Raw genomic sequence first — 25,870 nt, 5'->3', positions numbered from 1 at the left:
TTTGGGACAGGGCCAGATTAAGGGGGTCCAAGTGTGGACGAAGTCGCGGGCGTCCGCTAGTATTTTTTTTTAAATCTCTACAAGTTAGCCCTTTGACTACAATCTCACCATATGTTAAGTGACGATGTAATCTAAGTTGTAATGTAACTATTTAGGAGTAGGATGAAATCCACACTCCTTTCGTTTTTTTTTTTAATTTTAATTACACAAACGGACGGATTTTGGGACAGGGCCAGATTAAGGGGGTCCAAGTGTGGACGAAGTCGCGGGCGTCCGCTAGTATTTTTTTTTAAATCTCTACAAGTTAGCCCTTTGACTACAATCTCACCATAATATGTTAAGTGACGATGTAATCTAAGAAAGCCTCAATAGCTCAACGTTAAGAGAGTGGTTGGACTCATCACCGAGGGGTGGTGGTTCGATTCCCGCCGGAATGGGAATATTGGTCATATTATAAAAAAATATGGGAAATATTTAAAAAATAAAATCTAAGATAGAAGCAGGCTAACTTTTTAGGAGTAGGATAAAATCCACATTCCTTTCTGTTTTTTTTTTAAATTATTAAAAAATGAATCAATTGTTATTTCCAGGTGTTCGTAGCAAACAGTGGTTGCAAGAACAATGAAGTGAGTCACCCGTTCGGTTACCTGAAGGCATCAACCAACCTGACGTGCGTCAACCTGTTCGTGCTGCCCTACAACTACCCGGTGCTGCTGCCGTTGCTCGACGACCTATTCAAGGTGCACCGCTGCAAGCCGACGCCCGAGTGGAAGCAGGCGTTCCAGGCGTACTTGGACAGGATGCCCTCGTACTATGTTACTGTAAGTTTGTACAACTACGTTCGACGGCCTATGGGGAGCAGTGCCAAAAAAAAAAAACAAAAGTCCTGGGGCGTGCACTTCATTTTTTTTTTTTTTTTTTTATTAATTTTTTACAAGTAAGCCCTTGACTACGATCTCACCTAGTGGTAAGTGATGATGCAATCCAAGATGGAAGCGGGCTAACTTGTTATTAGGAGGATGAAAATCCACACCCCTTTCGGTTTCGACACAACATCGTACCGGAACGCTAAATCGCTTGGCGGTACGTCTTTGCCGGTAGAGTGGTAACTAGCCAGAGCTGGGAGATTGTTTACCCGCGTAGTATAAAATATTGTTTAACGTTTAGTACTTCAAGTAACATAGTGACGTCATAAAATAGACGACAGCGTTTTTGATGTTTGGAAAATTTACTCAAATACATCAAATACACAATCAAATATGGATTTTTAAATTAAGTTTTAGAAGAAATCCTTATTTTTTATTAATTGATATTGATATATTTCGGACCCTTATTCCATGTATTATGCGAAAATTAATATTGTTAATGTTTATAAAACTGATGACGAGGCAAAGGTGATAAATAGTATTGACATAAGGACGCGATGTAATGACAACGTAATCGAGTTCAAATGTGAATGGAGGAGAATGTGATCTTACTTAAGATAACTTTCGTCATTGATATTCTTCAGTAATGTAACTTAAAATTAAAAAAAAATACTTCCAGCCTCTTCGTCGCGCGCTGACTAAGATGGGTGCATCGGCGCCGCTAGTCCAGAGTTTGATACCCGACACTCAGGACAACTCTCTGAGTTTCTCCGTACTGAATTACTTGAAAAGACTGAAGAACCAGGCCAAGATTGAGTTTGACAAGTTGTGTGCTGACGTCATCAATAAAGCCTCCAGCGCCAACAGCCAAAAGGTGTCTATAAATTGTGTTGTTTTCTTTACTTTTATCATGTTTAACCAAAAATTTCTTAGTTCAAATTTACGATTTTTCAAAGCCTTTTATTAACTAGACTCAGTTTGTTTTATAGTACAGACTTTGCAAACATCCTTTCTTAGTAAATCTCCATGTCAGAACACTTGTAATAAATTGGCATTGCTAGTGTGTTGCAGGCTATAGAAGATGTTATTTATCCACATCATAAAACACCCCCTAGTAAACTAAGATGTTTATAATATTTTATCTGCTATATTCCTATGGGAATCATCGTTTATTAACAACCCATATTTGGCTCACTGTTGAACACCAATCGCCTCTCAGTAAGAGAGGGGTATGGAGAACCTACGGGAATATAGAGATAAGGTATATGTTACTCAGTAAACATGCTTCCTAATGATGAAAGATTTTTTTAAATCGGTCATGTATTTTGATGCTCGAGTTAACTCGTAAGAAATCAAATCTTACGTCTTTATAAAATTAGTTTACATTCAATCTATATATACTATGCACAAAAATTAAGGGAGCAGAAAAAAAATCCAAATTTTTGGGGGATTTTCAAAAGGCTGTAACTTATACAAAAATGGTCGTACAGCAAAAAAAAAAAAGGGAATTGTAGCTCTAAGTGTTTAGTTTTTGGATCTGAGTTTGAAAATTTTTTTTTGAAAATATTTTTCGAGTAATCATAAGAAAACCACCGAAAAAAAAATTTTCGAAATTTTTTTGGTTTTTTTTTTAATCTACGGACGTGGAAAAATTTTTTTCGACTCAACCTCCATATGGACCGGATAGCTTGTTTATTCAGATTTAATTTCTTTTTTTTTAAATCTCGATACGAGCATTTCTCGCTGAGATATGTTTGAATGGAAAAAGATCATTTTGTCTTTGATTACCAATATCTCAGCAACCAATGATCGCACAGAAATTTTGAGGTTGGTGTTAAAAACTTGAATAAATTTTCTACAAGGATTGGCAATTGAATTTGAAAAAAAATTTTTTTTTCAATCATTACATGAATTTGAAAAAGCATCCAAAAAAGGGCTTTTTGTCGTTTTTTGGAAAATCAAGCGCCCAATCAAAAATATTGCGGAAACCACTGACGTTAAGTGTGCCTTTTACTGTTCAATATACCCACAAAAACCCTACAAAGTTTCAATTCAATCCAGCCAACCGATTTTTTTCCCACTAGATCGAATTTTTGAAAAAAATTAAAGGAGCAAGAATTTCGCTCTGAAAATGTCATAATTTTTATCAAAAAGGAAAAAATTTTTTTTTTTTCATTTTTCTCTCAATTCTGTATAAGTGACTTGAAAAATTTAAGAAAAAAAAAAATCGAAAATTTTTGAGAAACAAAAAAAAAATTTTTTAATTTTTTTTCAATTGGCCCAAATCAAAAAAAATTAAAAAAAAAATTACCGCCGACATTAGCGTTACCCAAAGCGTACCACGTGGAGGTTGCACGGCGGATTTACGGTTTTGTGCTTGCGCACGTGTGTGGTTTTATCAGAGATTGAGACCCTGTGGTTCGTCACTTCCACAGTATTTTGTGACTCCAAACCTCACTCTCCGAAGATGTGTGAAGTGTGTGTGTGTGTGTGTGTGTGTGTGTGTGTGTGTGTGTGTGTGTGTGTGTTGTGCTAATACCGCGTATTGCCACCTCTGCTCCTGATAACAGCCCGCATTATAAAAATTATGACATTTTCAGAGCGAAATTCTTGCTCCTTTAATTTTTTTCAAAAATTCGATCAAGTGGGAAAAAAAAACGGTTGGCTGGATTGAATTGAAACTTTGTAGGGTTTTTGTGGGTATATTGAACAGTAAAAGGCACACTTAACGTCAGTGGTTTCCGCAATATTTTTGATTGGGCGCTTGATTTTCCAAAAAACGACAAAAAGCCCTTTTTTGGATGCTTTTTCAAATTCATGTAATGATTGAATAAAAAATTTTTTTTCAAAATTCAATTGCCAATCCTTGTAGAAAATTTATTCAAGTTTTTAAAACCAACCTCAAAATTTCTGTGCGATCATTGGTTGCTGAGATATTGGTAATCAAAGACAAAATGATCTTTTTCCATTCAAACATCGATATCTCAGCGAGAAATGCTCGTATCGAGATTTAAAAAAAAAGAAATTAAATCTGAATAAACAAGCCATCCGGTTGAGTCGAAAAAAAATTTTCCACGTCCGTAGATTAAAAAAAAAACCAAAAAAATTTCGAAAATTTTTTTTTCGGTGGTTTTCTTATGATTACTCGAAAAATATTTTCAAAAAAAAATTTTCAAACTCAGATCCAAAAACTAAACACTTAGAGCTACAATTTGCTTTTTTTTTTGCTGTACGACCATTTTTGTATAAGTTACAGCCTTTTGAAAATCCCCCAAAAATTTGGATTTTTTTTCTGCTCCCTTAATTTTTGTGCATAGTATATTTAGAGACTCAATAGCTCAACGGTAAGGCGGTCTGACTCATCACCGGTAGTGGTTCGATCCCGGCCCCGTCGGATTATTATCGCACCCACTCCTAACACAGTCTTTGCCGATATGAGTACTGTTTACCAACATACAAATTAAAAATGAGGGTATTAATCATTAGTCATTTCACTCCTAATAATAATTATAATTAACTTCTTAAATTAACGAAAATAAATTTAATTAATAAGCTTAGAACAGACAGAACAGACATGTGGTTTATATATTTTATATAACAATTTATACACAATTTAAACATAATTTAAAATAAATAAGTTATGAAATGACATACGTTTTCTACCTTCATTTCTTATTTTTTTGTTGGTAAACAGTACTCATCAAGAAAGTCTGTAGTATAGTTGGGAATATTGGTCATACATTTTTTTTTAATCTATTCAATATAACATTTCCAGGTGGCAGAAAGTGTCCGTGTGATGCCTCGCTCACCGCTCAAGAAGGACCTCACGACGCACCCGTGCCTGCAGGACAAGTTCACTGCTCTGCGGGATCAGTTGAACGAGTTCGGTGGGTTCGTGGTGGGACTGTCCCGTGGGAGGCACAAGAACCAAACGCACACCTACAGGAACCCCTTCGATATACAGAGGAGAGATCTGTTGGATCAGGTAAATTAACAACCCACCACATTCGGCTCACTGTTGAGCACGAGTCTCCTATCAGAATGAGAGGGGCTAGGCTAATATGCCACCACACTGTCTTAATGCGGATTGGCAGATTTTATTACAATTAAGAAAATTCTCAGGTGTGCAGGTTTCCTCACGATGTTTTTTATTACCTACTAGCGGACGCCCGCGACGTCGACCGCGTGAAACTCGATGTAAACTTTCCCTACCCTACGCTATCCTACCCTACCCCTACCCTGCCCTGCCCTACCCTGCCCTACCCTACCCTACCCTGCCCTACCCTACCCTACCCTACCCCTACCCCTACCCCTACCCCTACCCCTACCCCTACCCCAACCTTACCCTACCCTACCTCTACCCCTACCCTACCCTACCCCTACCTTTTCCTGAATTTTCTTTGTTATAAACCTCACGGAGCCCGAGACCTTTCTAACGAATGCAAAACCGTGGAAATCGGTTCGTGCGTTCTGGAGTTATAGCGGCAGGAACCAGACTTAGTTTTATATAGTAGATAAATGATAAATTTTATGATAAATAAATGGGTGAAAGCTTACACTAATTATTCGCAGACGAAGTCGCGGGCGTACACAAGTATAATTTATTTATTCGCTAGTCAATATTTTGCTAAGTTACAAGTTAGTTTTTGAATAAGAAAAAAACTTAAAAAATATTATATCAAAACTGCAATAATAGAGAAACTCCCGATCTATGACACAGCCTTTCTTGATGAGTACTGTTTACCAACAAAGAAATTAGAAATGAAGGTAGTAAACGTATGTCATTTCATAACTTATTTATTTTAAATTATGTATGGTTTGTTTTCATTGTTCTAAGCTTATTAATCAAATTTATTTTTATTAATTTAAGAACAAGTTAATTATAATTATTATTAGGTGTGAAATGACTAGTGATTTATACCCTCATTTTTTAATTTGTTTGTTAACAACCCAAATTTGTTGTTGGTAAACAGTACTCATCAATAAAGGTATAGGGTTCCTTTCAAAATATTTATCAAAATCATTGTTTTTTTAGCAGTCCTCTTAGTTGTTGAATAAAAAATAATTTACTTATAAACCAAAGTGCTGAGTAATTTATTTAATTTTTTGTAAATGCTTTTTCCAGGTCGTACGAATGCGTTCGAACTTCCTCCAGCCGAATTTATCTTACACTCGGCTGGTGGACGAGGACAGTGCGCACTCTATGGCGGTGGCGCAGATGGGCAACTACCAGGAGTATCTCAAGCGGATGACGCCTCAGTTGAGAGAGATCGAGTCGCAGCCCGTCAGGCAGCACATGTTCGGGAATCCATTCAAAATCGACAAGGTAACCTATAGGCAATACTGTCTTGAGCAATGTCCTATTAGTGCGTTGCGTTGCGTTGCGATTTTTGAAGTACAAATATAGAATGTATATCAGCAGCCTTGCCCCACAACAAAATTAAAAACATTACGCTGTGAAAGTACGCAAAATAAACAAGCCTAGCTGTGTCAACATGAGAAAACTGTCTTATTTTTCTCACTGCAAATGCAGCTGAGCTGAGTTTACTCGACAGTTTTTCTATATGAGCACCCCACTGAAGTTTACAATCCAATGTCACTCCCAGGAAAACTGTGGAATTCTCTATTTCCAGTGTTTCACCATCGATTATTATAGACTTATCTAATTTTATAACATTTGGTAATGAAAACTCAACACATTTAGTTTTCTTTGCATTTAAAAGTAAGTTGTTAACAGTGAACAAATGCGACATATGGCACGGTTTATATCGTCGGAATTATCTTTACTTCTGTCAGTCTTAAAAATTAAGGATGTGTCAGCAAACAGTACAATCTCACAGATGCCGCTGACATGGTGTATTTTTCCATATATTATAAACAGCATGCCACATTAATGCGGCGATTTCGTTGCATCGATGTTTCAAAGGAGCAAAGAAGCGTGCGTCGCTATTGCACTGCGACTGCGTCTGTATCATCGCAATGCAAGTGTGACATACGATGTCCATTGCGACGACGCAACGCACTAATGAGGCATCTCTTTAGTACTTGTATCTATAGTAAAGTATGAATAAATTTTCCGAAACTTGGGTTAAGGCGATAAAAGAGTAGATCACAAAGAACCATTTTTTTTTGTCTCTGTTTCTTGTTGTTTTTATAGGTTGTCAGGTAACTGTCTTTTTTTCGTTCGTTTTCGCTAATCTCCAGTAGGATAAAAATTTGAAATTGAAAGTACCCAGTATCTGTCTTTTATTCCATTGCCATGAAAAAAAGAGCAATATTTTCGATTTCGCCACTGTTAGTCAATAATATATCCCTTGTAAGTGTATTAGCGAGTTTTTGTCACCAGATATCTGGTAGACGCATCTTACGCCTACTGGAGATTATCGTAAACAGAAAACAGACGAACAGTTAAATGTATTGGTGACCTGGTTTGAAGAAAGTATTTTACAATTGTACAATTTGTATCTGTGTGGTGCCTACCCTATTTGAATCTATGTGAACGCCACTGTCGTACATTCACCATCTTCAGCTGATGCAGATCTGGTTAATAATTCTATTCAACACTTCACTGTCTTACACTATCGTAATATCACATTTATTCCATTTACAGAGGATGATGGTAGACGAAGCCGACATAGACCCCCTAGGAGCAGTCCGGGGGAGCGGTGGAGGCGGCATCGGCGGGAAACGGGGGTCAGAGACCCCCCGAGCGGCACCACCCAAACGGAAAGCGGGCCCCTTGCCTCAGCACGTGGTGGCGCGGAGGCCCTCAACACCACCAGTGCCGGCAATAATAACACTACACATGCCTGCCACCTCGTCCGTGGTATCCCCACCACCTACAGCGCCTTTGTCGCCTGTGATGACGCGGCGACCTGCCTCCCCCCTCGCGCCCGTGCCTTCTGATCTGCCGTCGGGGAGGCCTCCTGAGGTGACTATTCTTTATTTATTAACTAGCGGACGCCCGCGACTTCGTCCGCGTGGAATTTAGTTTTTAACAAATCCCTCAGAAACCATGGATTTTTCCGGGATAAGAAGTAGTCTATGTGTTAATCTAGGCTATAATATATCTCGATACCAAATTTCAGCTAATTCGGTTCAGTAGTAGCGGCGCTAAAGAGTACCAAACATCCAAACATCCATACAAACTTTCGCGTTTATAATATTAGTAGGATAGTAGGATTTAAACCACTTTTTATAACAGACAATAGTTAACTACATTAATATATCTAAACCCTAACTTATTAATTTCAAGCATTTAACACTGCTTTGTATAATTATAGAAAACTAGCGGACATCCGCGACTTAATTTTTTCACAAATCCCTCGGGAATCATGGGTTCTTCCGGGATAAAAAGCCCTTGTGTTAATCAAGAGAAAAATCCATTTCCGTTATATATTTCAGTCAAATCGCAGCGTAAAGGAGGAACTAACATACACACTTACACACAAACTTTCTCCTTTATAATATTAGTGTGATTATAATGAAGTTACCAATAGGTTGTTAACACCTGCCTTACATCGAATATTAATATGAACTATAGATTATGAATAGATACATTGAGGATTGTTGTACATTAGATTTTTTTAACTAAAACATATTTTATCACATAAAAGTAAAAATGAACAGACATTGGGTTATTTTAGAATTTACACTATCATTAGTGTTATTCATATTAATCTATACTATATACTAATATTATAAAGCTGAAGAGTTTGTTTGTTTGTTTGATTGAACGCGCTAATCTAAGGAACTACTGGTCCGATTTGAAAAATTATTTCTGTGTTTATATAGCCCATTTATCGAGAAAGGCTATAGGCCTTATTATCCTCATATTCCTACGGGAATGGGAACCACGCGGGTAAAACCGCGCGGCGTCAGCTAGTTTATTATAAAACACGGCTATAGCTCACGTAATGCAACGTCGGAGTATGCCCGACTAGATTCGAACCCATACGGGGCCCTTAGTCATGAACTGATTCTTGCATTAATTAATATATTAAGAAATTGGTATATTAAGTGGAAATGTCTAAATTCCAGGAGCCTCCAAACGTGGATACGGGCGGGCCCTCCACGCCGGTGTCGTCGCCGCAGCCCGTCGCGCCTACCAACCTCCCGCCTGTCATCAAACCATTTCTCAATGGAGGTTTGTATCCTGTTCATAAAAAAACAATTATTTCATTTTTATTATCATTATTACACTAGAAGTCGCGCGTGAAACCCTACCCTATTTCTACCCTACCCTACCCCTACTCCTACCCCTACCCCACCCTAAGTAATTTTCCTTGAGATATTCTAGGTATACAAGTTAAGTCTTGTACAATGACGTATCGCCAAGCAGTAAAGTTTACTGTTTAGTGTACCTACTGTACTACTGTACTGTAGTGTACTGTTTAGTGGTCTATATCGACCCCTAGGGTTGATATAGACCACTTTGGGAATCACTGGTTTAAACCAAATACACATGAACAGATGCGTACACAACAATGGGCAGCAAGATGCCGCGCTCGCCGTCGCCGCCGGGCGAGGCGGCCGTGCCCGCGCCCGCGCCGCCCGCCGCCGACACGCAGGAGCTGCAGATCAACGCCATCCTGCAGGGCATCGCGGCCGAGAACAACTACTCGGCGCGAGGGAGGAAACGGAAAAGAAAGGTTGGTAATTCCTGGAATTTTTTTTTTTTTCTTTATAAGTTAGCCCTTGACTGCAATCTCACCTGATGGTAAGTGATGATGCAGTCTAAGATGGAAGCGAACTTGTTAGGTGGAGGATGAAAATCCACACCCCTTTCGGTTTCTACACGGCATCGTACCGGAATGCTAAATCGCTTGGTACGTCTTTGCCGGTAGGGTGGTAACTAGCCAAACCTGGACAAATTAAGAAAATCTCAATCTGCCCAGCCGGGGATCGAACCCAGGACCTCCGTCTTGTAAATCCACCGCGCACGGAGGCCGTCAAAAGAATGTGTTATACCATGCCATTTTATCTGTTTAAAGTGCTTTATTTATTCTTCGACAAAATTACATAATATATCTATTCATTAGCTGCCACTTCTCTACTTATTTAGGTAAGGTATTCCTGTAACCAAAATTAAATAAACTTATTCTCTCATCTCCCTCTGTTCATTCAGGTATGTCCTTGTGAGGTAAATTTGGCATTGATCCCGGCAAGTGAGATGAAACAAAATATCAGTTTCATTTCATTAAGGGTGTCAAATTCGTACGCGATTGTAATGGAGTCATTGTGTTGCTATGGTTACTCGCCGTTGCGTCGCTAACACCCGAAAATGTGTTACAACGTATAGTACACTAAACAAATATATTTAGGTAAAGTTTAAAAAAGAGAGTTAAGAATTTATTTCCCCTTTTTTATTTAAGTACAACATATTCCTGTGACAAAATTAAAAAAAAAACGATTTCGTCTTCTTTACTAGGTACTAATGATACTATTTAGGTACTATAATATTTCTGTAGCCCGCAAAGTTAATAAACAAATTCATAGCCTGCCATCCATTTAGATACATACATATTCCTGACCTTCACATTATTCCCAGTCATACAATTTGACATAGATACGATATCATCTCTGGAGTTTTGGTAATGTAAGAATTATTAAAAGACTCAGCAGATTTAAATCATTCATATTTATTGCTGTGATGACCCTCGCCAAGGTAAATATAACCCACATTTTGCTTACAAGTTAAAACATATTCACGTTAATTTTTAAAAAGTCTATGTCATGAGATACATTTTTTTCACTTAATTTTATTATATTAGTCTGTGATTGTTGCGATATTAGGAGAGTAACCGTTAGTCAAACTGCGTTTCCTGAATTTTATTAATCTATGATTCTCCTAGTTCCTATGAAATCTCTTAAGACTTATTCTATTTTGATCCCTAATATACCATTTTATTAAATGACTTGTTTTAAAGAGCGTCTGAATATTGCATCTATTTAATTTAATAAGACTGTGATAAGATAAATTATCTTAGTATCTTAATCTCCCGAAAGAGTACTTTATCCCTTGATCATACTGCGTCCTCTGAATTTTATTAGTCTGCGGTTCTATGAGATTATGCTGCGTTATCTAAATTATAATAGTCTGCGACTCTCCCGCTTCTAAGAGTATACTGCGTTATCAAAATTGTATTATTCTGCGATCCTCCCGTTACTAAGAGAGTCCGATTTTCTTGCCCTCCCTCGCTGCACCAGATGCCAGACTCACACGAGTTGCAGATCAACGCCATCATTCAGGGCATCACCGCGGACAACGACTACTCTTCGAGAGGGAGGAAGAGGAAACGAAAGGTAGTGTGGCTTTATGTGGACCCCCTATACTAGGCCTAGGATACAACGAACTATCTCGCGACCAAGAGGGCTATTCTGTAACGATGTTTTGTACAGTGGCGCAGCGTGCCTTGGCCCTGTATCAAAGCAATTGGGGGGGGGGGGAGCTAAATGAAAGGTAAAGATTTCTCATAAAAGAAACAGAAAAAAAATCTTGCATAAAATAAATATGACAGTGGCTTGACCTATGTAGGATGTTTCCAAATTTTGGAATTTCGCACGATTAACACGGGAATAAAAGATTTCTTTCTTTTACTTTTGTCAAATAAAGTGAAATTCTATAGGCAGTTTTTATTATATATATTTTTTTCCATTAAGCACCAGATTAAGTGAAATTGTGGATTACATTTTACTAATGTTCGTAAGGGGTCCGTATCACTGATACAGCTGATACGGCGGTAGATACGCCCCTGGTTCTGTATAACTCGCAGGTGCGAGTTTCAAATTCACCTCTTCTCTCTCTGTCTAACAGGATACTATAGGCAGAGAGCGATAGGTACGAGTTCAAAGCTCATACTGTCCAAGTGATAAAACTATCGTTACAGAATAACGCTACAGTAGACAAAACATGCGTTCCATGACATATCTCGAGACGAGATTAAGAAAATTGTCGACCAATAGCAGCTGAATCAAAAATAGCGCTCTCTTTTTCGTTGCTTTAGAACGAACGAGGGAGTGATATTTCAAATCTGCTATTGGTCGTCGATGTCGTGATGCATGCTAGATCTACAGATAGGCATATTGTCGATCAGTAGTGGCGAAATGGAAAATATCGCCCTCTCTCTGCTTCCGTGCCATGAAAAAACACTATATAAATACATTAATTATTGAGAAATCGCAGTTCTTTGTTTTTAGTCTTATTTGCTAGAAACAGTTTACAAGTATTAATGCATTTCTCAGGTTTCGTATTTAAATGCCAGTATATGTAACCACATGCTCCTTTATAGGTGTTATAACAAAACACTATCTGATTATACAGTGTAATATTATGGCACGGCAGTCTGTCGTTGCGATGTGACGAAGGGAAGAGCGATGTTTGTTTGTTGCCGCTATTTGTTGACAATATGTCTTTCGTAACGAGATTTGTTGTTGACCATCCTAGGCCTTCTTTATATGAGTTGCAGCATCTCCCCACTTCGATGTTTTACTAGTATAACAAAGTTCTTTTGTCGTTATTTTTTTGTAGTTTCTTGTCATCCACCCTTTACTCCTGCTTTAGATGTATGTCCTCTTGGTGTTAATATTGCGTAGTTATTCACGAAGCATTATTTTATTGGACTATATTATCCATACGCTAACTTCTGTTCGTATTACAGGACTCCTTATTCTCATTTCTTCTCTTAATCCTAGAGAAAGTCATTTTGTATTGCTTTCGTTAGTGGATTTAAGCATTTTTTGTTTATTTATTGTTTATTTATTATTGCTAGCATATAAGTCTTCCTTTTTACATCATTATTTTAATGAAGCCATCCTATTATACTTTACTAAATGGTTATAACCTTGCTAAAACTTAGTTTTTTTTACAAATCTACTATCGTTATCTTTCCTTTGTCTATAAACAAAATGTAATGTTAAAAAATTCAAGTCATTGACGTGTACCTTCAAAAATTGATAATTAAAAATCGGTTTATGATTTACGAGATATACGAGTACTTTTATTCTTTATAAGTATTTTCTGTCCATTTTAAGTTACCAACGATCAATTATATCTTGTTTCACGCAAATAAGTTGCGAGAATTCAAGGTGAGTAGTAAAAAGCTAGAGAAATAGTAACACAACAAATTTGCATACAATTTGGTAAAAGTGAGTAATTATAACTAAACTAAACTTTATTTATTTATTGTTATTGATCATATATTATTTTAGAAATATGTAATAAGTAATTCAAAGGAGATGGTCCATTTCAGGTCAGCTCTTGTACCCCATATCATTAAAATTTAAAAAATACAAAGATTTTATAAAAATCTAAATAAGTGAATAAAACTAACTAAATAAAAAAAAAAATAAATAAAATTAAAATCCAAGTTAATGAGATGAGATAAATCAAGATGGCGTCCTTAGAGCAATTATGACTGCATTGAAAACGTCATCTATCCGCCATTATTACCCGTAATAGTGTTGCATTTCTTGGGAGAGAATGAATATTATTTCGAAAGAATTAAAGTGAATTCGTAGATTTGTATAATCAAAAATAGTTGAAAAAAATATTTTCTTTTATTTCTGCCAGGGTACAATGACTGATCCTGAGCTCCATACAATTTTGGGCCATCTCCTGTGACAATGTTCTTTTGACGTTAATTTTTGTGTAGTTTCTTGTCAACCACTCTTACTCCCGCTTTACATGTTAGAATGTCCTCTTGGTGTTAATATTGCATAGTTATATACACGAAGCATTATTCTTATTTTACTGGACTCCACAATTATAGAGTAGTTGGAATGTTTTTGTGGCATAAGACGTATTAAAATATGAAATAAATACGAAATATCATGAAATATACGATTATAGATCGAGATCCATCATAAGAAATTTATACTCTCATCTGTTATTTATTTGGGACAAATAAATGATAGAAAATATTTACATTGACACATTGCAGATAGGTTGCCTATAGTGAAATTGCGGCCTATAGTGAAATTACACCCCTCATTGGTAAAGTTTGAAAAATAATATAATTTTTAAAATAATATACCCAACAGAATTTTAAACGTAAAGATTGCCTGGTTGCAACTGCAACTGAGGGGAAGCATAAAAGGCTGTTTATATCTACAGACATTTAGCGTGCCAGACACGTGCCGTGGCAGATAAAATAATATTCTTCTATTTACGTATTTATTTTTTACTTTGTAACTTTACTTTTGTGTAGAATCCTATCATTCTTATAAAAAGTTAACCACAGAGAAGAAAGATATTGCAGTAAATCTTTTGCATAGTATAATGTTTATTTACGTGTGCAATTACGTGTTTGTGTTACTAATCAAAATAGATATGAGAAAAGTAACAAGAAATTGTAAAAATACGTTTTTTTACAATTTCTTATTCTTGTATTTCTCGTCTTTTCTGGAAGTCGGTTGAAAATAAAATATAATGTATAATTTCAGAGCGAAAGACAAGAAGCGCCCATCTTACTGCCGCCTCAGCCTTCGCGTAAAGAGATGGCTGACATCAAAAAGCACAATCTCGGTGTCCGGTCTGAAGTGTACCGCGCTGTTCGAAGGCCGGGCAAAGGTAACACATTTTATGTACAATTATTACAATTTTTTTAATTTATTCTTTTCTTCAGACTAATTACATAGGACTAGTGTCGCACCCAAATTCACGAACAAAATTGTCTGTCATTTTTTGAGGAAAACGGCCTTAGATTAGGTATGTATCACCAAACTGTTGTTGAGCTCTTTAAAACCTAGTTCGGAGTACTGTAGTATTTTAGTCAGGTACGATCGATGTTTGGGCGGTAAATTCAAAAATTGCTCGTACTCAACTAAAATACTAAAGTAGTCCGAACTAAGCCTAAACGACGAACACGATTACAACTATGATAAATCGATCCTATAGATATAGTTTTTATAATTTAGATTAGATCGTTGATCATATACTTTGACAGAAAAGTAACGTCTAGGCAGTTCCTTATGTAATTAGTCTGAGTTCTTTCCCATAGGTAAAAGGCAAAGGTATTACACCGTACAACTATGTCTTTAGTGTTTAATATTCATATCCGAACATTTATTACGAGCTACGCTTTGCAATGTCAGCCACATTGGTTCTTTTCCCGTGGAAATATAGCTTATGTGCTAATTCAGACTTAATCTAACTTTGTATAGATTTTCACAGAATCGATGGACTGAACCGTAACAGCCCAGTGGATATGACCTCTACCTCCGATTCCGGAGGGAGTAGGTTTAATTTTAAGTTTTCAACCAAATATTATTACTATTATCTAATAATATTATTTCCTGACTTTTCTTGTAAACTAAGCCTAATTGAAATAAATGAACTTTGACTTTTTGTCCTTTCCAGATTACACGAAACTGTTCGAAATATTAAAACAATTGCAAGGTAGCGTGGACGTTAAGAAGGAAGTGATACGTGATGTTATAAGTGAATCGTTGCGGTTCAAGCGGCGGGCGCTCGCGCAGCTGCTGGAGGACTTCTTAGCGGGACTAGAGAAGAACGGTAACAGTGCCTCAGTTAGTATGACCATGGTCAACAATACGTCTTACAGTACCACGAACAACCATAGCTAGTGGGGTGTGTGAAATCGTACGTTCGTTTGTACACACACACACTAAACTGTGTTAAGTTTTTAATATTAAGGACCGGTTTCACCACCTATGTAGTTCTAACATGCAACCCATTACACGTGAAGACAAAATGGCATGTTGTCAACCAAGCAGTCAATATACAGGGTGCTCGGGAGTATTTCCCATAACTTCAAGGTGTTGACGAGCTCTTATAGAACTGCATGATCATTTTATTTTTTTCAATAAAAAAAAACTTTTTATAACGCAACACACGCCTTTAGGTAAAATGAAATATTTTTTTTTCATTTAATGACAAGTTAAGATGATAATGAAAGTACTGACTACATTTTTGATGCGAGCGACTACCTCTGTGGGGCAATGATTTTCTTGATTACTTCAGGACTTTCTGGTAGTGGTATGGATGCAGCCTGTATCTGACTTTGTCGATATCGACGAGATAGTTGCAACTGGTACTCCGCACTTCACCAATTAGCTACTTCGTGATATTTATCAATGAATAAGATTCGCTACGTCATTATTATAAGGATGCGTGTATAATTGACAAATTTTAAGATCTAGTTACAAAAGAAATATTATTTACGCCGAAAATATTTAACATTTTAGAAAACATGCTCCTTGGACATATTTAATTAATTTTCCTAAAAAAATAACCCTAGAGTTATGGAAGATACTCCCGAGCACCCTGTATATTAATAATAATAATAAGTATTTCTGTGTCTATTGATATTTATGTTTAAAATCTGTATGTCATGGTATGTTAATTATTTTGTATATTTGCATAAATTTGGTCTAAATAAATAAATAGCAACGGTTCGGCAGCTTATTAGTCATTTCTTCTTCACAAGATATGTCTTGGTACGCATGTTAAGCCAACTGTTAGGTGTCGGATAGTTTAACCGTAACTTTGGCAATTGCTTTTATGTCAAATTACTTGACAAAACTTGTGAGTAAACTATTACACTTATTAAAAGGTGGTGATACCGGCAATATGTATTTTACTTAAATTGACAGATTAGCCGAGCATTCTTGTTTAAGCATTCGAATTTTTCATAATTACAAATTTACAAATAATTTCCGAAACTACTGGACCGATTTTAAAAATTCTTTCCACAATTAAAAGAGACATATTGTCGATCAATAGCGGTGTAATCGAAAATACCGCTCTCTCTTTCGTTGCGATGGAATGAAAGAGAGATCGATATTTTTTTCTGTCTTGTTGGTTGACAGTATGTAGGTCGTTGGTGCATCCAAGGGATTCATCCTACTGCGTGTATTAATTCATTTCTAATTAAATGCTGTATTATACAAAGTGTCTCATAAAAACTAATTAATGCATCAAACTTAAGTGGAAGATACATCACTTAATTAACTAAAACTAATTATACTAGTTTAAAAAAAAAAAAAACCGTGTGTTGACCAAATCGAAAATAATCAAACCTTAGTTATTCTAAAAAAATTTTTTTCAAAATAATCAAATAAATTTTGGATGATTAGGTGATGTATAGTCCACATTATACAGGGTGATTCGGTCTTTAGTGCGGATATTTTTTTTCGTGGTTCTGTATCATTAATAGAATATAAATCTACAAACAGTTCGATACATTTTATGTAATTTTTTTTTTTAATTTATGTCTCTAAAATAACAAAATAATGTACATATTATTACTTAACAAGATATATTCAGCTTAAAAGTGATCTGGTGACGTCCTTTAGGTATCAAACGAAAATAAAATAAACGCACAATAGGGTGACCCTAAAATTCTGTTCAAAAGTAAATAACTTTAGCTAACGATAATTTTGTTATTTTTGAGTTAAAAAAAAAAAGAAAAAATACGTGATCATTAAATTTTGTTTATGTACAAAATATAAAAATATCCGCACTAAAAAAAATTTCTTCCTGTATATTTTTCTTGTTCTGCACAATACTGTGCGATTGAGAGGCGAATATAGGCGAATTATTGATGGATGCTCGGTTCTAAAAAAACTGTTATTGACGTTTACAATGTTAATATAGTTATCTGAATTACCTATGTTAAAAATTTAAAGAGATGTCTTTTCCCTTCTCTAATCTTATTTGAAAGTGGCACTGCCAAATAGTCTATGCTCTTTGCCTATAATGCGCGACTTAAAGTTTCGAGATTATTGTGGATTTACAAAGCCGCGTCCTTAGATTGTATACCAGATACTAATACACGTCGTTTAGCTGTTATGCCCATTATAAATTATTCCAATAAGCCATTTTCCTCCAAAGGTTGTAAAAAAACCGCTAGTAACAAGCACCGGGGGGAGGTACAATAGGTTAGTTGACACTTTCTTTTTTTTAATGTTCTTAAATAGTTCATTATCGTTCTACTAGATTGAAATATTTTTTTATTTTTTTTTTTTGAGAAAAGACATGAATGTTTTTTACAATACGAGCCAAAACGCCTGTCGGCCATGACAGTCAATATTTCAACTGTTTCGTGACGGCACTAACAAATCCCTTACAAACGGGACGTTTGACAAAAATAGCAGTTAACAATTAGTTTGACGTTTAGTACATCAAATTAATATTTTTTATATTAAATTTGATATGAGTCAACTACCCTATTCGGACATATGACCGTCAAATTCTAGTAAGCGACACTTTAGTTTTAAATTCAATACATTAGTACCTACCTAAATACCCCCCTCCGTGCTGCCCCTAGCGGATTTTTTTAATACCTTTAGAGAAAAATGACTTTTCCAGTGAAGCTTAGAATCTTAATGCGTCAAAAGTTGCGTTGAAGCTTACGTTCAAATCCAATCGTGAAACTGAAGATATCATATACCTAACTCGAATAGGTGTCCCAAATGAAAATAACCGACTCTTTGCTATTGTATTATGAACTAGTAAGAATAGAACTCGTAAGGTAATATCCGCTATCCCTTTTATTTGCGTTGGTACGAAGGAGATGGGACTAGGACTACTCCGCCTTCATTGGTGGTTATGTTGTATATTTCTCGTCACTTGGCTGCATGTTAGGCCTACTGGTCTGGTAAACACTTTAAGGGCGTTAAGTCAGGGCTGTGAAGTTCGTCTGTGTGCTGCAATGGTGTTCATCTTAGTATCTAAAGAGGTAAATGTTATGCAAGTTGTGCAAGTCTGCAATAGCCTTTATTACGCATAGAATTAGCCATTGATAAATAATGTTTATTTGGCTTTAATTGTTCGAGGTAAGCTGTCAAGAATATTATCTAAACTCAGAATACAGAAAACACCAAAAACCATGTGCAGCCGTCATTATAAATCACGCATTGTGTCCAAAAATTGCATGTCACACAACACGGCATACATAAGGTAATACAGCCTCCGTGGCGCAGTGGTATTCACGGTGGATTTCCAAAACGGAGGTCCTGGGTTCGATCCCCGGCTGGACCGATTGAGATTTTCTTAATTGGTCCAGGTCTGGCTGGTGGGAGGCTTCGGCCGTGGCTAGTTACCACCCTACCGACAAAGACATACCGCCAAGCGATTTAGCGTTCCGGTACGATGTCGTGTAGAAACCGGAAGGGGTGTGGATTTTCATCCTCCTCCTAACAAGTTAGCCCACTTCCATCTTAGATTGCATCATCACTTACCACTAGGTGAGATTGTACTGAAGGCCTAACTTGTAAAGAATGAAAAAAAAAATAATAGGAACTAATCGTTTATTCGTAAAACTACACCAGAAAAGAGTAATTTCGACGGCTTCATTCATATGCGCGATCATGCCTTCTGGAGTTTTCAATATTCTGAGGAACGACGTTTTATATTTAAATAATACAAATATTGCTCAGAGCACTTCTGAGCAGTATTTTTGTATTTAGTCGTAATTTATGTTTTTCATTGTGCACGTATAAACATACAGTATTAAATTCCTTTCAATTATATTGTTTCCTATAAAGGAGATGGTCCAAATTTATATGGTCAGTGAACACAGACAAACAGAAGGATATAAAATAAACTATTTTTGATATTCAAATCTACGAATTCACTTTTAATTTATCAAAATTATTTATTTTCTCCAGAAACTATTTACAGGATTACAACATTAGGATTGCAACAATAGAAATTTTTTGTCGTTTTGACGTTATCTCTGTATTATTATAATATAAAATGGTATTTAATACATTCCCCTCCCAAGTAGTCGGAATATACTGTATTAGGACGACAATGGCATCGAACCACCCCTCGGTGATGAGTCTGATCGCTTTACCATTGAGCTATTGAGGTTCTAACATTATCACCACAAGCCCGCATATCTACCGCGAGGTGGGTTTATGCACCACAGGCTTCCTAAATCCCCCCACCCCCCCCACCTATGAGGAGGGAAGAGCCTGGCCTTTTATTAGGCTTCATCACTTTGACAAAGATAAATTTGATGAATACGCTATCCAATACTTGTCAGAATGTGGTGAAGATTTCACCATATTCTGAACCACCTCCTTAAACTTCATTTCTTACAAGAAACTGTTGTGTTTACAAAACTGACTGGTTTTAATTGATATGAAGCAAAGATGAGAATGAGTCCCTATAAAAGGCCTATGTCCTGCAGTGGACGTCCGTCGGCTGACATGATGATAATTATGATGAAGCAATGAATTTCTATATTTATTTCCTCAATTTATTTTATTTTGTTAATTTTAAAGGCTAAGTTACAGGAATAAACTTTCTCGAAAAATAAGATTTTTGTCTAGAAAAAGTGGAAGGTATAGAGGGATTTTAACTGCATAACTTAGTCTTTAATTTATTGTTTTTTGTCATCTATGCATAATATGATTGTAATATGTGAATAATATTATTTAATTTTTGAATAATCACTCGTGAGTTATTAATGAATTCATTTATTAATGTTAACACTGCTTATTTGTAAATTTTAACAATCCACAAATATAATTAAATAATTTAAACATAATATGAATAGAAATGGTTATTGACAGCTTTCCTCTATTAGCAAAAGTACCAAGTATTCATTTTAAATTATTAAACATAGATTCTTGAGATTGTGATAAAAATGTAGTTAAAATTTATATATGTAATAAGAATTAACATCAGAAGAATATGTTTAAAAAAATTTTGGCGTAAGATCACACAACACAACACACCCTAATCCTAGAATTGCTTTTTTCCTATTTGTCACAAATATTCAAAATGGATTTTTAGAGATTAAATAGAAAGACATCTAGTAATACTTCAAAAGTTTGAGGGTACACTCTTAATTTATAATAAAACCGGCCTCTAGGCTTACGTTTTTTTTCTGTAATTCCACCAGACCAGACTTATAAATTACCTTTGGACTTGGAACACAATCAAATACATCAACAAAATTATTTGTAGATTTTTTTTCGAGGGGGTCGAGGAAATAAAATAAATAAATAAATAAAATAAAAATATTTAACACCCATAATACACACACGTGTAACTTTAACACAATGAAACATCGATTCTATAGACGCAGTTTGTATAAACAGCGTTAGATCGTGATCATATACTTTTGACAGGGGGGTAACGTCTAGCGAGGCAGGTCCTATGGTAATTGGTCTGAGGGTATAACTAAAAATTATACCTTGGATATTATAAAAAAATACGATAAAACAATGAAATTGAAAATTCTGATGGATGCTTTCTTTGATCTTACGCTTAATATAATCCATACGCGGCACAGATGCACATTATTGAGTTTTGAGGCATTTAGTTTGCATTGAATCTGTATTTAGTTGTAAAAATTTACTGATGAAGCGATAGAAAAGACTTGTGGCGGATTTTTCAATTGTCAAAATAATGAATGGAATCTTCTCTATAAATAAATATATCTTATTTATCATTTTAAAAGTTCTCATCCACGGGTGACAAGTTGAAAGGCCATAGTTTAAACGTAAATTCTACTAAGTCCTTGATTTTGCATAGGTATATGTATAACATGTTAGAAGATGATAAAGAAAGTTGAGTACTTGCATGTCAATTAAAACTTCAATATCTAAAAAAAAATTAAAAAGTGGTTCTAGGTTTTTGAATATTGTATTGTCTATTGCCATAAACACTATTAGGACAGGCGTTTTGTTCATGAGATTTCATATTAAAAATACATTACCTGGAGTAGCTAATTCAATTTCAATTTAGCTACAGCGCCCTCCTTTATTTTCTACTCTTTTGCGTCACACTGTACGTCATTTGTGGATGAAGCTTTTAGGATATAAACAAGTAGAGGTTCTATTCTGTGACTTTTATATCCAAATTTCTTTAAAAAAATTCACTGTCTCTTGCCACAACATACGTTTCTTACAACTATATATATTTTATTTATCACCAACGTAGATAATATGAAACAAATATGAAATATAAGAATATCGTAGATGTTTTTATTCTAATAAAAATATAAAATGACTGGCGAATTGTGAAAATGTAAATAATACTTGTAAATATTAGATTTTATTATTATTACCAATGAAAAGATTTTGCGTTGGACGCGCCACGTGTCACATTACGACCTTTAGTATGATCTAGTATTGGAGAATCTGACTCTACCATTAAAATAGTATTAATTTAACAGACGTAAGAGGATTTTGTTAATATGTATAAATTCACAAATAGCCAATTTTATTGTATAGAATTGCTAGTTTTATTTTATGCGGTCAGATTTATTTGATGTGTTTTAATAAATACTTCGTCGCGCTAAAGGTCGTTTGGTCAATTGTAAAGTGTATATATAATTTTATAAATAAATTATGATCCTTATTGGATTTTTGATACTGTGTTTTATTCATTATCATGTGACCTAGGCATACCTGACGAGAGAGATAATAAAGTATCTCTAGAGAGATTAGCGGTGAAATCGAAAAGACAACGTTAACAATTAGCGTTTGGTGCCTATCCTAAGCCGGTTAAGTATTGAGATTTGAGGTTGCACATCAAGTCGAAAATCTTCAGTATTCTTTGTATGAAACTCCTTACAGCAACGTAGGTACATTAGGTACATTACAAAGGAAAAAGGAATCTAAACGCAATTGCTTCTCCTCGAGACAAGCTTACGAGGCGCTCGTCACTGTCCCCGCACGTACCTATAGTTGGATGCAATCTTTATGACGTTTCCGAACATTGTGCGTTAAGCCGCGCAATACAAATTTTATCACCGTATATGTATCACCGGTTATGCAGGGCGTGTGTTTCCCACCTATCCAAAGCGTCCTACCTATCTCTTCACGCGTCTTGATTTAGCGTACTTTATGTATGACCTGCGCGTACCTTACCTACGTTTACCTTATTCGGATACGTTTTATAGATTGCATCCGACTATACGTCTCCCTGAATCCGAATATGCCTTCGTTCACGCTTGCCTCCCTCACCCCTGCCGCCTCGACCTCAAATTGCGGCCCCTGCGGCGGCGTCGCCTTGTCATATTCGACCATTGTAGACCAAACGACGTAACGTCTACTTACCAGACAGAATGGTTACCATTACCATACATACATACCATACCATACCAGCATCTCGACGGGAAATTTTGCTTTCGTGGCATTGGAACGAAATATATGGGTCTGGGACTACTCCGTTGCATTGTTTGACAATTTGTCTATTTTTCTAATTATGTCATTGGCCGCATTCGGGTTGACGGCGAGGCGATATGTTTACATTCCCTTAGTGTTTGATCATGATCTGCACAGGCTAATTACTGTACTAAGGCAATCTATAGATCATAACATATCCACAGCGGCTACCGACGACACCGAGTAAAGTTATTAGTCACGTCCCTTCAACTTTATTGGAACAAGCATCCTTTTAAAGCAAGGTAGGTACTTCATTTTGTTTAAGTAATAAAAGTGATAATCTTACTTCTTTTCAACATAAATTAAGCCATCTTTACTTCTATCTACATTGGATTAACTGATTACCCTATTTAGTTACCAGCCTATTAAAATCTTACCTTTCTATTGTAGCTTTAATAAAGTTGTATCTTACTTAATCGCCAGATACTTCGTAACTCATTTACGCCAAAGGCAATTTGTCTAAGCCCGCGGCCCAGAAATTGTAACGAGTAGGTACCTATTACGTAAAACAGGACCAGCTTTCAGTTACGCTTTGAATAAATTAATGTCTACGCTACAAGGCAACTTTACCACTTTACTATTAAGTAGATATTGCTTTGTTATCGTCTGTGTCAAACCTATTAGTCGAGTTACTTAGTAATTATGGAGTCGTCGAGGCTTATAAAGTCCTTGTCTAAACTGATAGACTTGACAAGTCTATTACAGGAATTTTTATTAGGTTATATAGGGTGTCCCATAATTAATGGATAAAACGCAAATGGTAGATACACCACCGTTATTAAATTTAGGCTAGTAGCCGTTTCAAGAGCTACATGAAAGAACACAATCTGAATAACCTTTACCTTTATAATATTCTGTCATGACTTGATACATCACCGAGTTAGCAGTTGATCTGAACAGCTGATTAGTAGCTAGAACATAATACAATGTTATTTTTCGATTTTCAGTTAGGTCGGTATGTTTTTGAAGTCGGTTGATATATATTTTATTTTTTTTATAAAACCTAACCTAATTTTAGAAGTAGGTACCGGTATGCATATTGTGCGACTGCGTATCAAACATGGCAGAAACCAAACCAAAGCGAAAAATATCTACAATGAGTACTTAGGTACTATAGGTAATAAATACTACATAATAACTATATATAAGTACTACTTAATGATGTTAATACTGTAAAATTTTGTTGGTAGGTATAGGTACCTACCAACAAAATAGATTGGCTTGATATAATAAACGATCTGGTATAGTAGACTTTACCAGATCGTTTATTATATCAAGCCAATCTATCAAACTATATCTACCTAAGTGTTGGGGCACTTGCTTAGATCATAAATGGCTTGGCGATCTAGGTCTTCATCAAACTAGTTTACCAGGACACTTAATCTGTTTTTAATACCTAGAATAACATAATGTATCGATCTACAATTTGTATTGCTTTGTTTTAAAATGCCATACCTACCTAATCATCAACATTTTGAGCCTATTTTTAGGTAAATAGTACTAAAAATAGTTTTATATTAAAGCCTAAGTAGTTTTAGTTTTCTAAAAATAGTCTGATGATGGTGGTCGTCGTTATCTACGGCTCGGCATCACTTTTTTCGGCTCACTGCTGAGCTCGAGTCTCTTCTCAGAATGAGAGGGGTTAGGCCAATAGTCCACCACGCTTCGCTGGTCCAATGCGGATTGGCAGACTTCACACACGCAGAGAACTAAGAAAATTCTTTGGTATTCAGGTTTCCTCACGATTTTTTCCTTCATCGTTTGAGACACGTGATATTTAATTTTCTTAAAATGCACACAAAAGAAAAGTTGGAGCCTTTGAGGTACATGCCCCGGACCGGATTCGAACCCACCACCCTCCGGAATTAGAGGCAGAGGTCATATGCACTTGGCTATCATGTATCTCACGATGATGGTGGTATCAGATGTTAAAGATAGAGTAGAAACCGAAACAAATAACGGTTGTTACACCGCCGGTTGCTCAACTCCGGGTTATTATTGATAATTTCTTGAAAGACACCCAATATTTAATAACCCTACCAAGGATTCAACAACCTCGTGGGTACAGTCGTTGGCAATGAGATCGTAAGGCGATCAAATTTTAAAGAAATCAGCTGAAAAGTATCCTATTAAGTATAATATGTACTCGCATAAATTTAATAATATATAGACTTAAGCTGAGTACGGCTTACTAAGCTTAGAAAAGATTTATCTTCCTAATACCGATGCTATTCGTACCTTAATATTGCTAAAGTGCAACTAATCTTTTCACTTTTACGTAGATGTATAGACGCTACGTATTTCGCTTCGGTTACATCTGGAGGTGAATGCTCGCTCTTCCAATCTGCTAGCTTTTGGTCTTAACGCTCTAGTGCTCATCAAAACGACTTATAAATCTACGAGTAAGTAGGAAGATACTAACGTAGGTAATACTGCCTCTTTGATTGAAATGCCTTTAGGTATTATTCATTTGAGTATTTAAAGATTATTATGATGAATATACTCGTATGTAGGTAACATAAACCAAAAGGCCTGGTTGGTCTAGTGCAGGGTTTTTCAAACTTTCGGCTCCACGAACCCCTGTAAAAATTTCCAAGTGACAGCGAACCCCTTACTAAGTAATGACTTCCCCCCCAAAGAAAATAAAAATTTGACTGTGAAGAAAATAAGGTTTTTATTCGAATAAAAGGTACCTAACACATAAAGTATCAAAAGAAATGTCTTTGTAATATTAATGTGATGGGTGTGCTTGTTTCTTGTCGCAAATGGATTCAATGTTAGAAGTAATTTTGAAGACTTAATTCTGAATCGCTATTTATCAAGCCACCATTACGTAAATCTTGTCGCTAACCCCC

General features: G+C 35.8%; 1 protein-coding gene across 1 annotated transcript in view; it reads left to right on the top strand.

Moving 5' to 3' along the window:
• The window catches only part of LOC112055339 (integrator complex subunit 6), a 30,401-nt gene extending 14,733 nt beyond the window's left edge, over positions 1-15,668 (top strand). The window contains exons 8-16 of the mRNA XM_024095406.2: positions 591-821; positions 1,546-1,740; positions 4,642-4,851; positions 5,992-6,192; positions 7,477-7,797; positions 8,907-9,012; positions 9,339-9,517; positions 14,310-14,436; positions 15,226-15,668. Of these exons, the coding sequence (XP_023951174.2) occupies positions 591-821; positions 1,546-1,740; positions 4,642-4,851; positions 5,992-6,192; positions 7,477-7,797; positions 8,907-9,012; positions 9,339-9,517; positions 14,310-14,436; positions 15,226-15,452 (1,797 nt within the window). The 3' untranslated portion in view covers positions 15,453-15,668. The remainder of the gene's footprint in view (positions 1-590; positions 822-1,545; positions 1,741-4,641; positions 4,852-5,991; positions 6,193-7,476; positions 7,798-8,906; positions 9,013-9,338; positions 9,518-14,309; positions 14,437-15,225) is intronic.
• The last annotated feature ends 10,202 nt before the right edge of the window (positions 15,669-25,870 follow it).

This window comes from Bicyclus anynana, chromosome 1 (genome assembly GCF_947172395.1).
Source record: "Bicyclus anynana chromosome 1, ilBicAnyn1.1, whole genome shotgun sequence".
Lineage (NCBI taxonomy): Eukaryota > Metazoa > Arthropoda > Insecta > Lepidoptera > Nymphalidae > Bicyclus > Bicyclus anynana.
The sequence above is the reverse complement of the archived record's forward strand: the minus strand, read 5'-3'. Positions and strand labels throughout refer to the sequence as shown.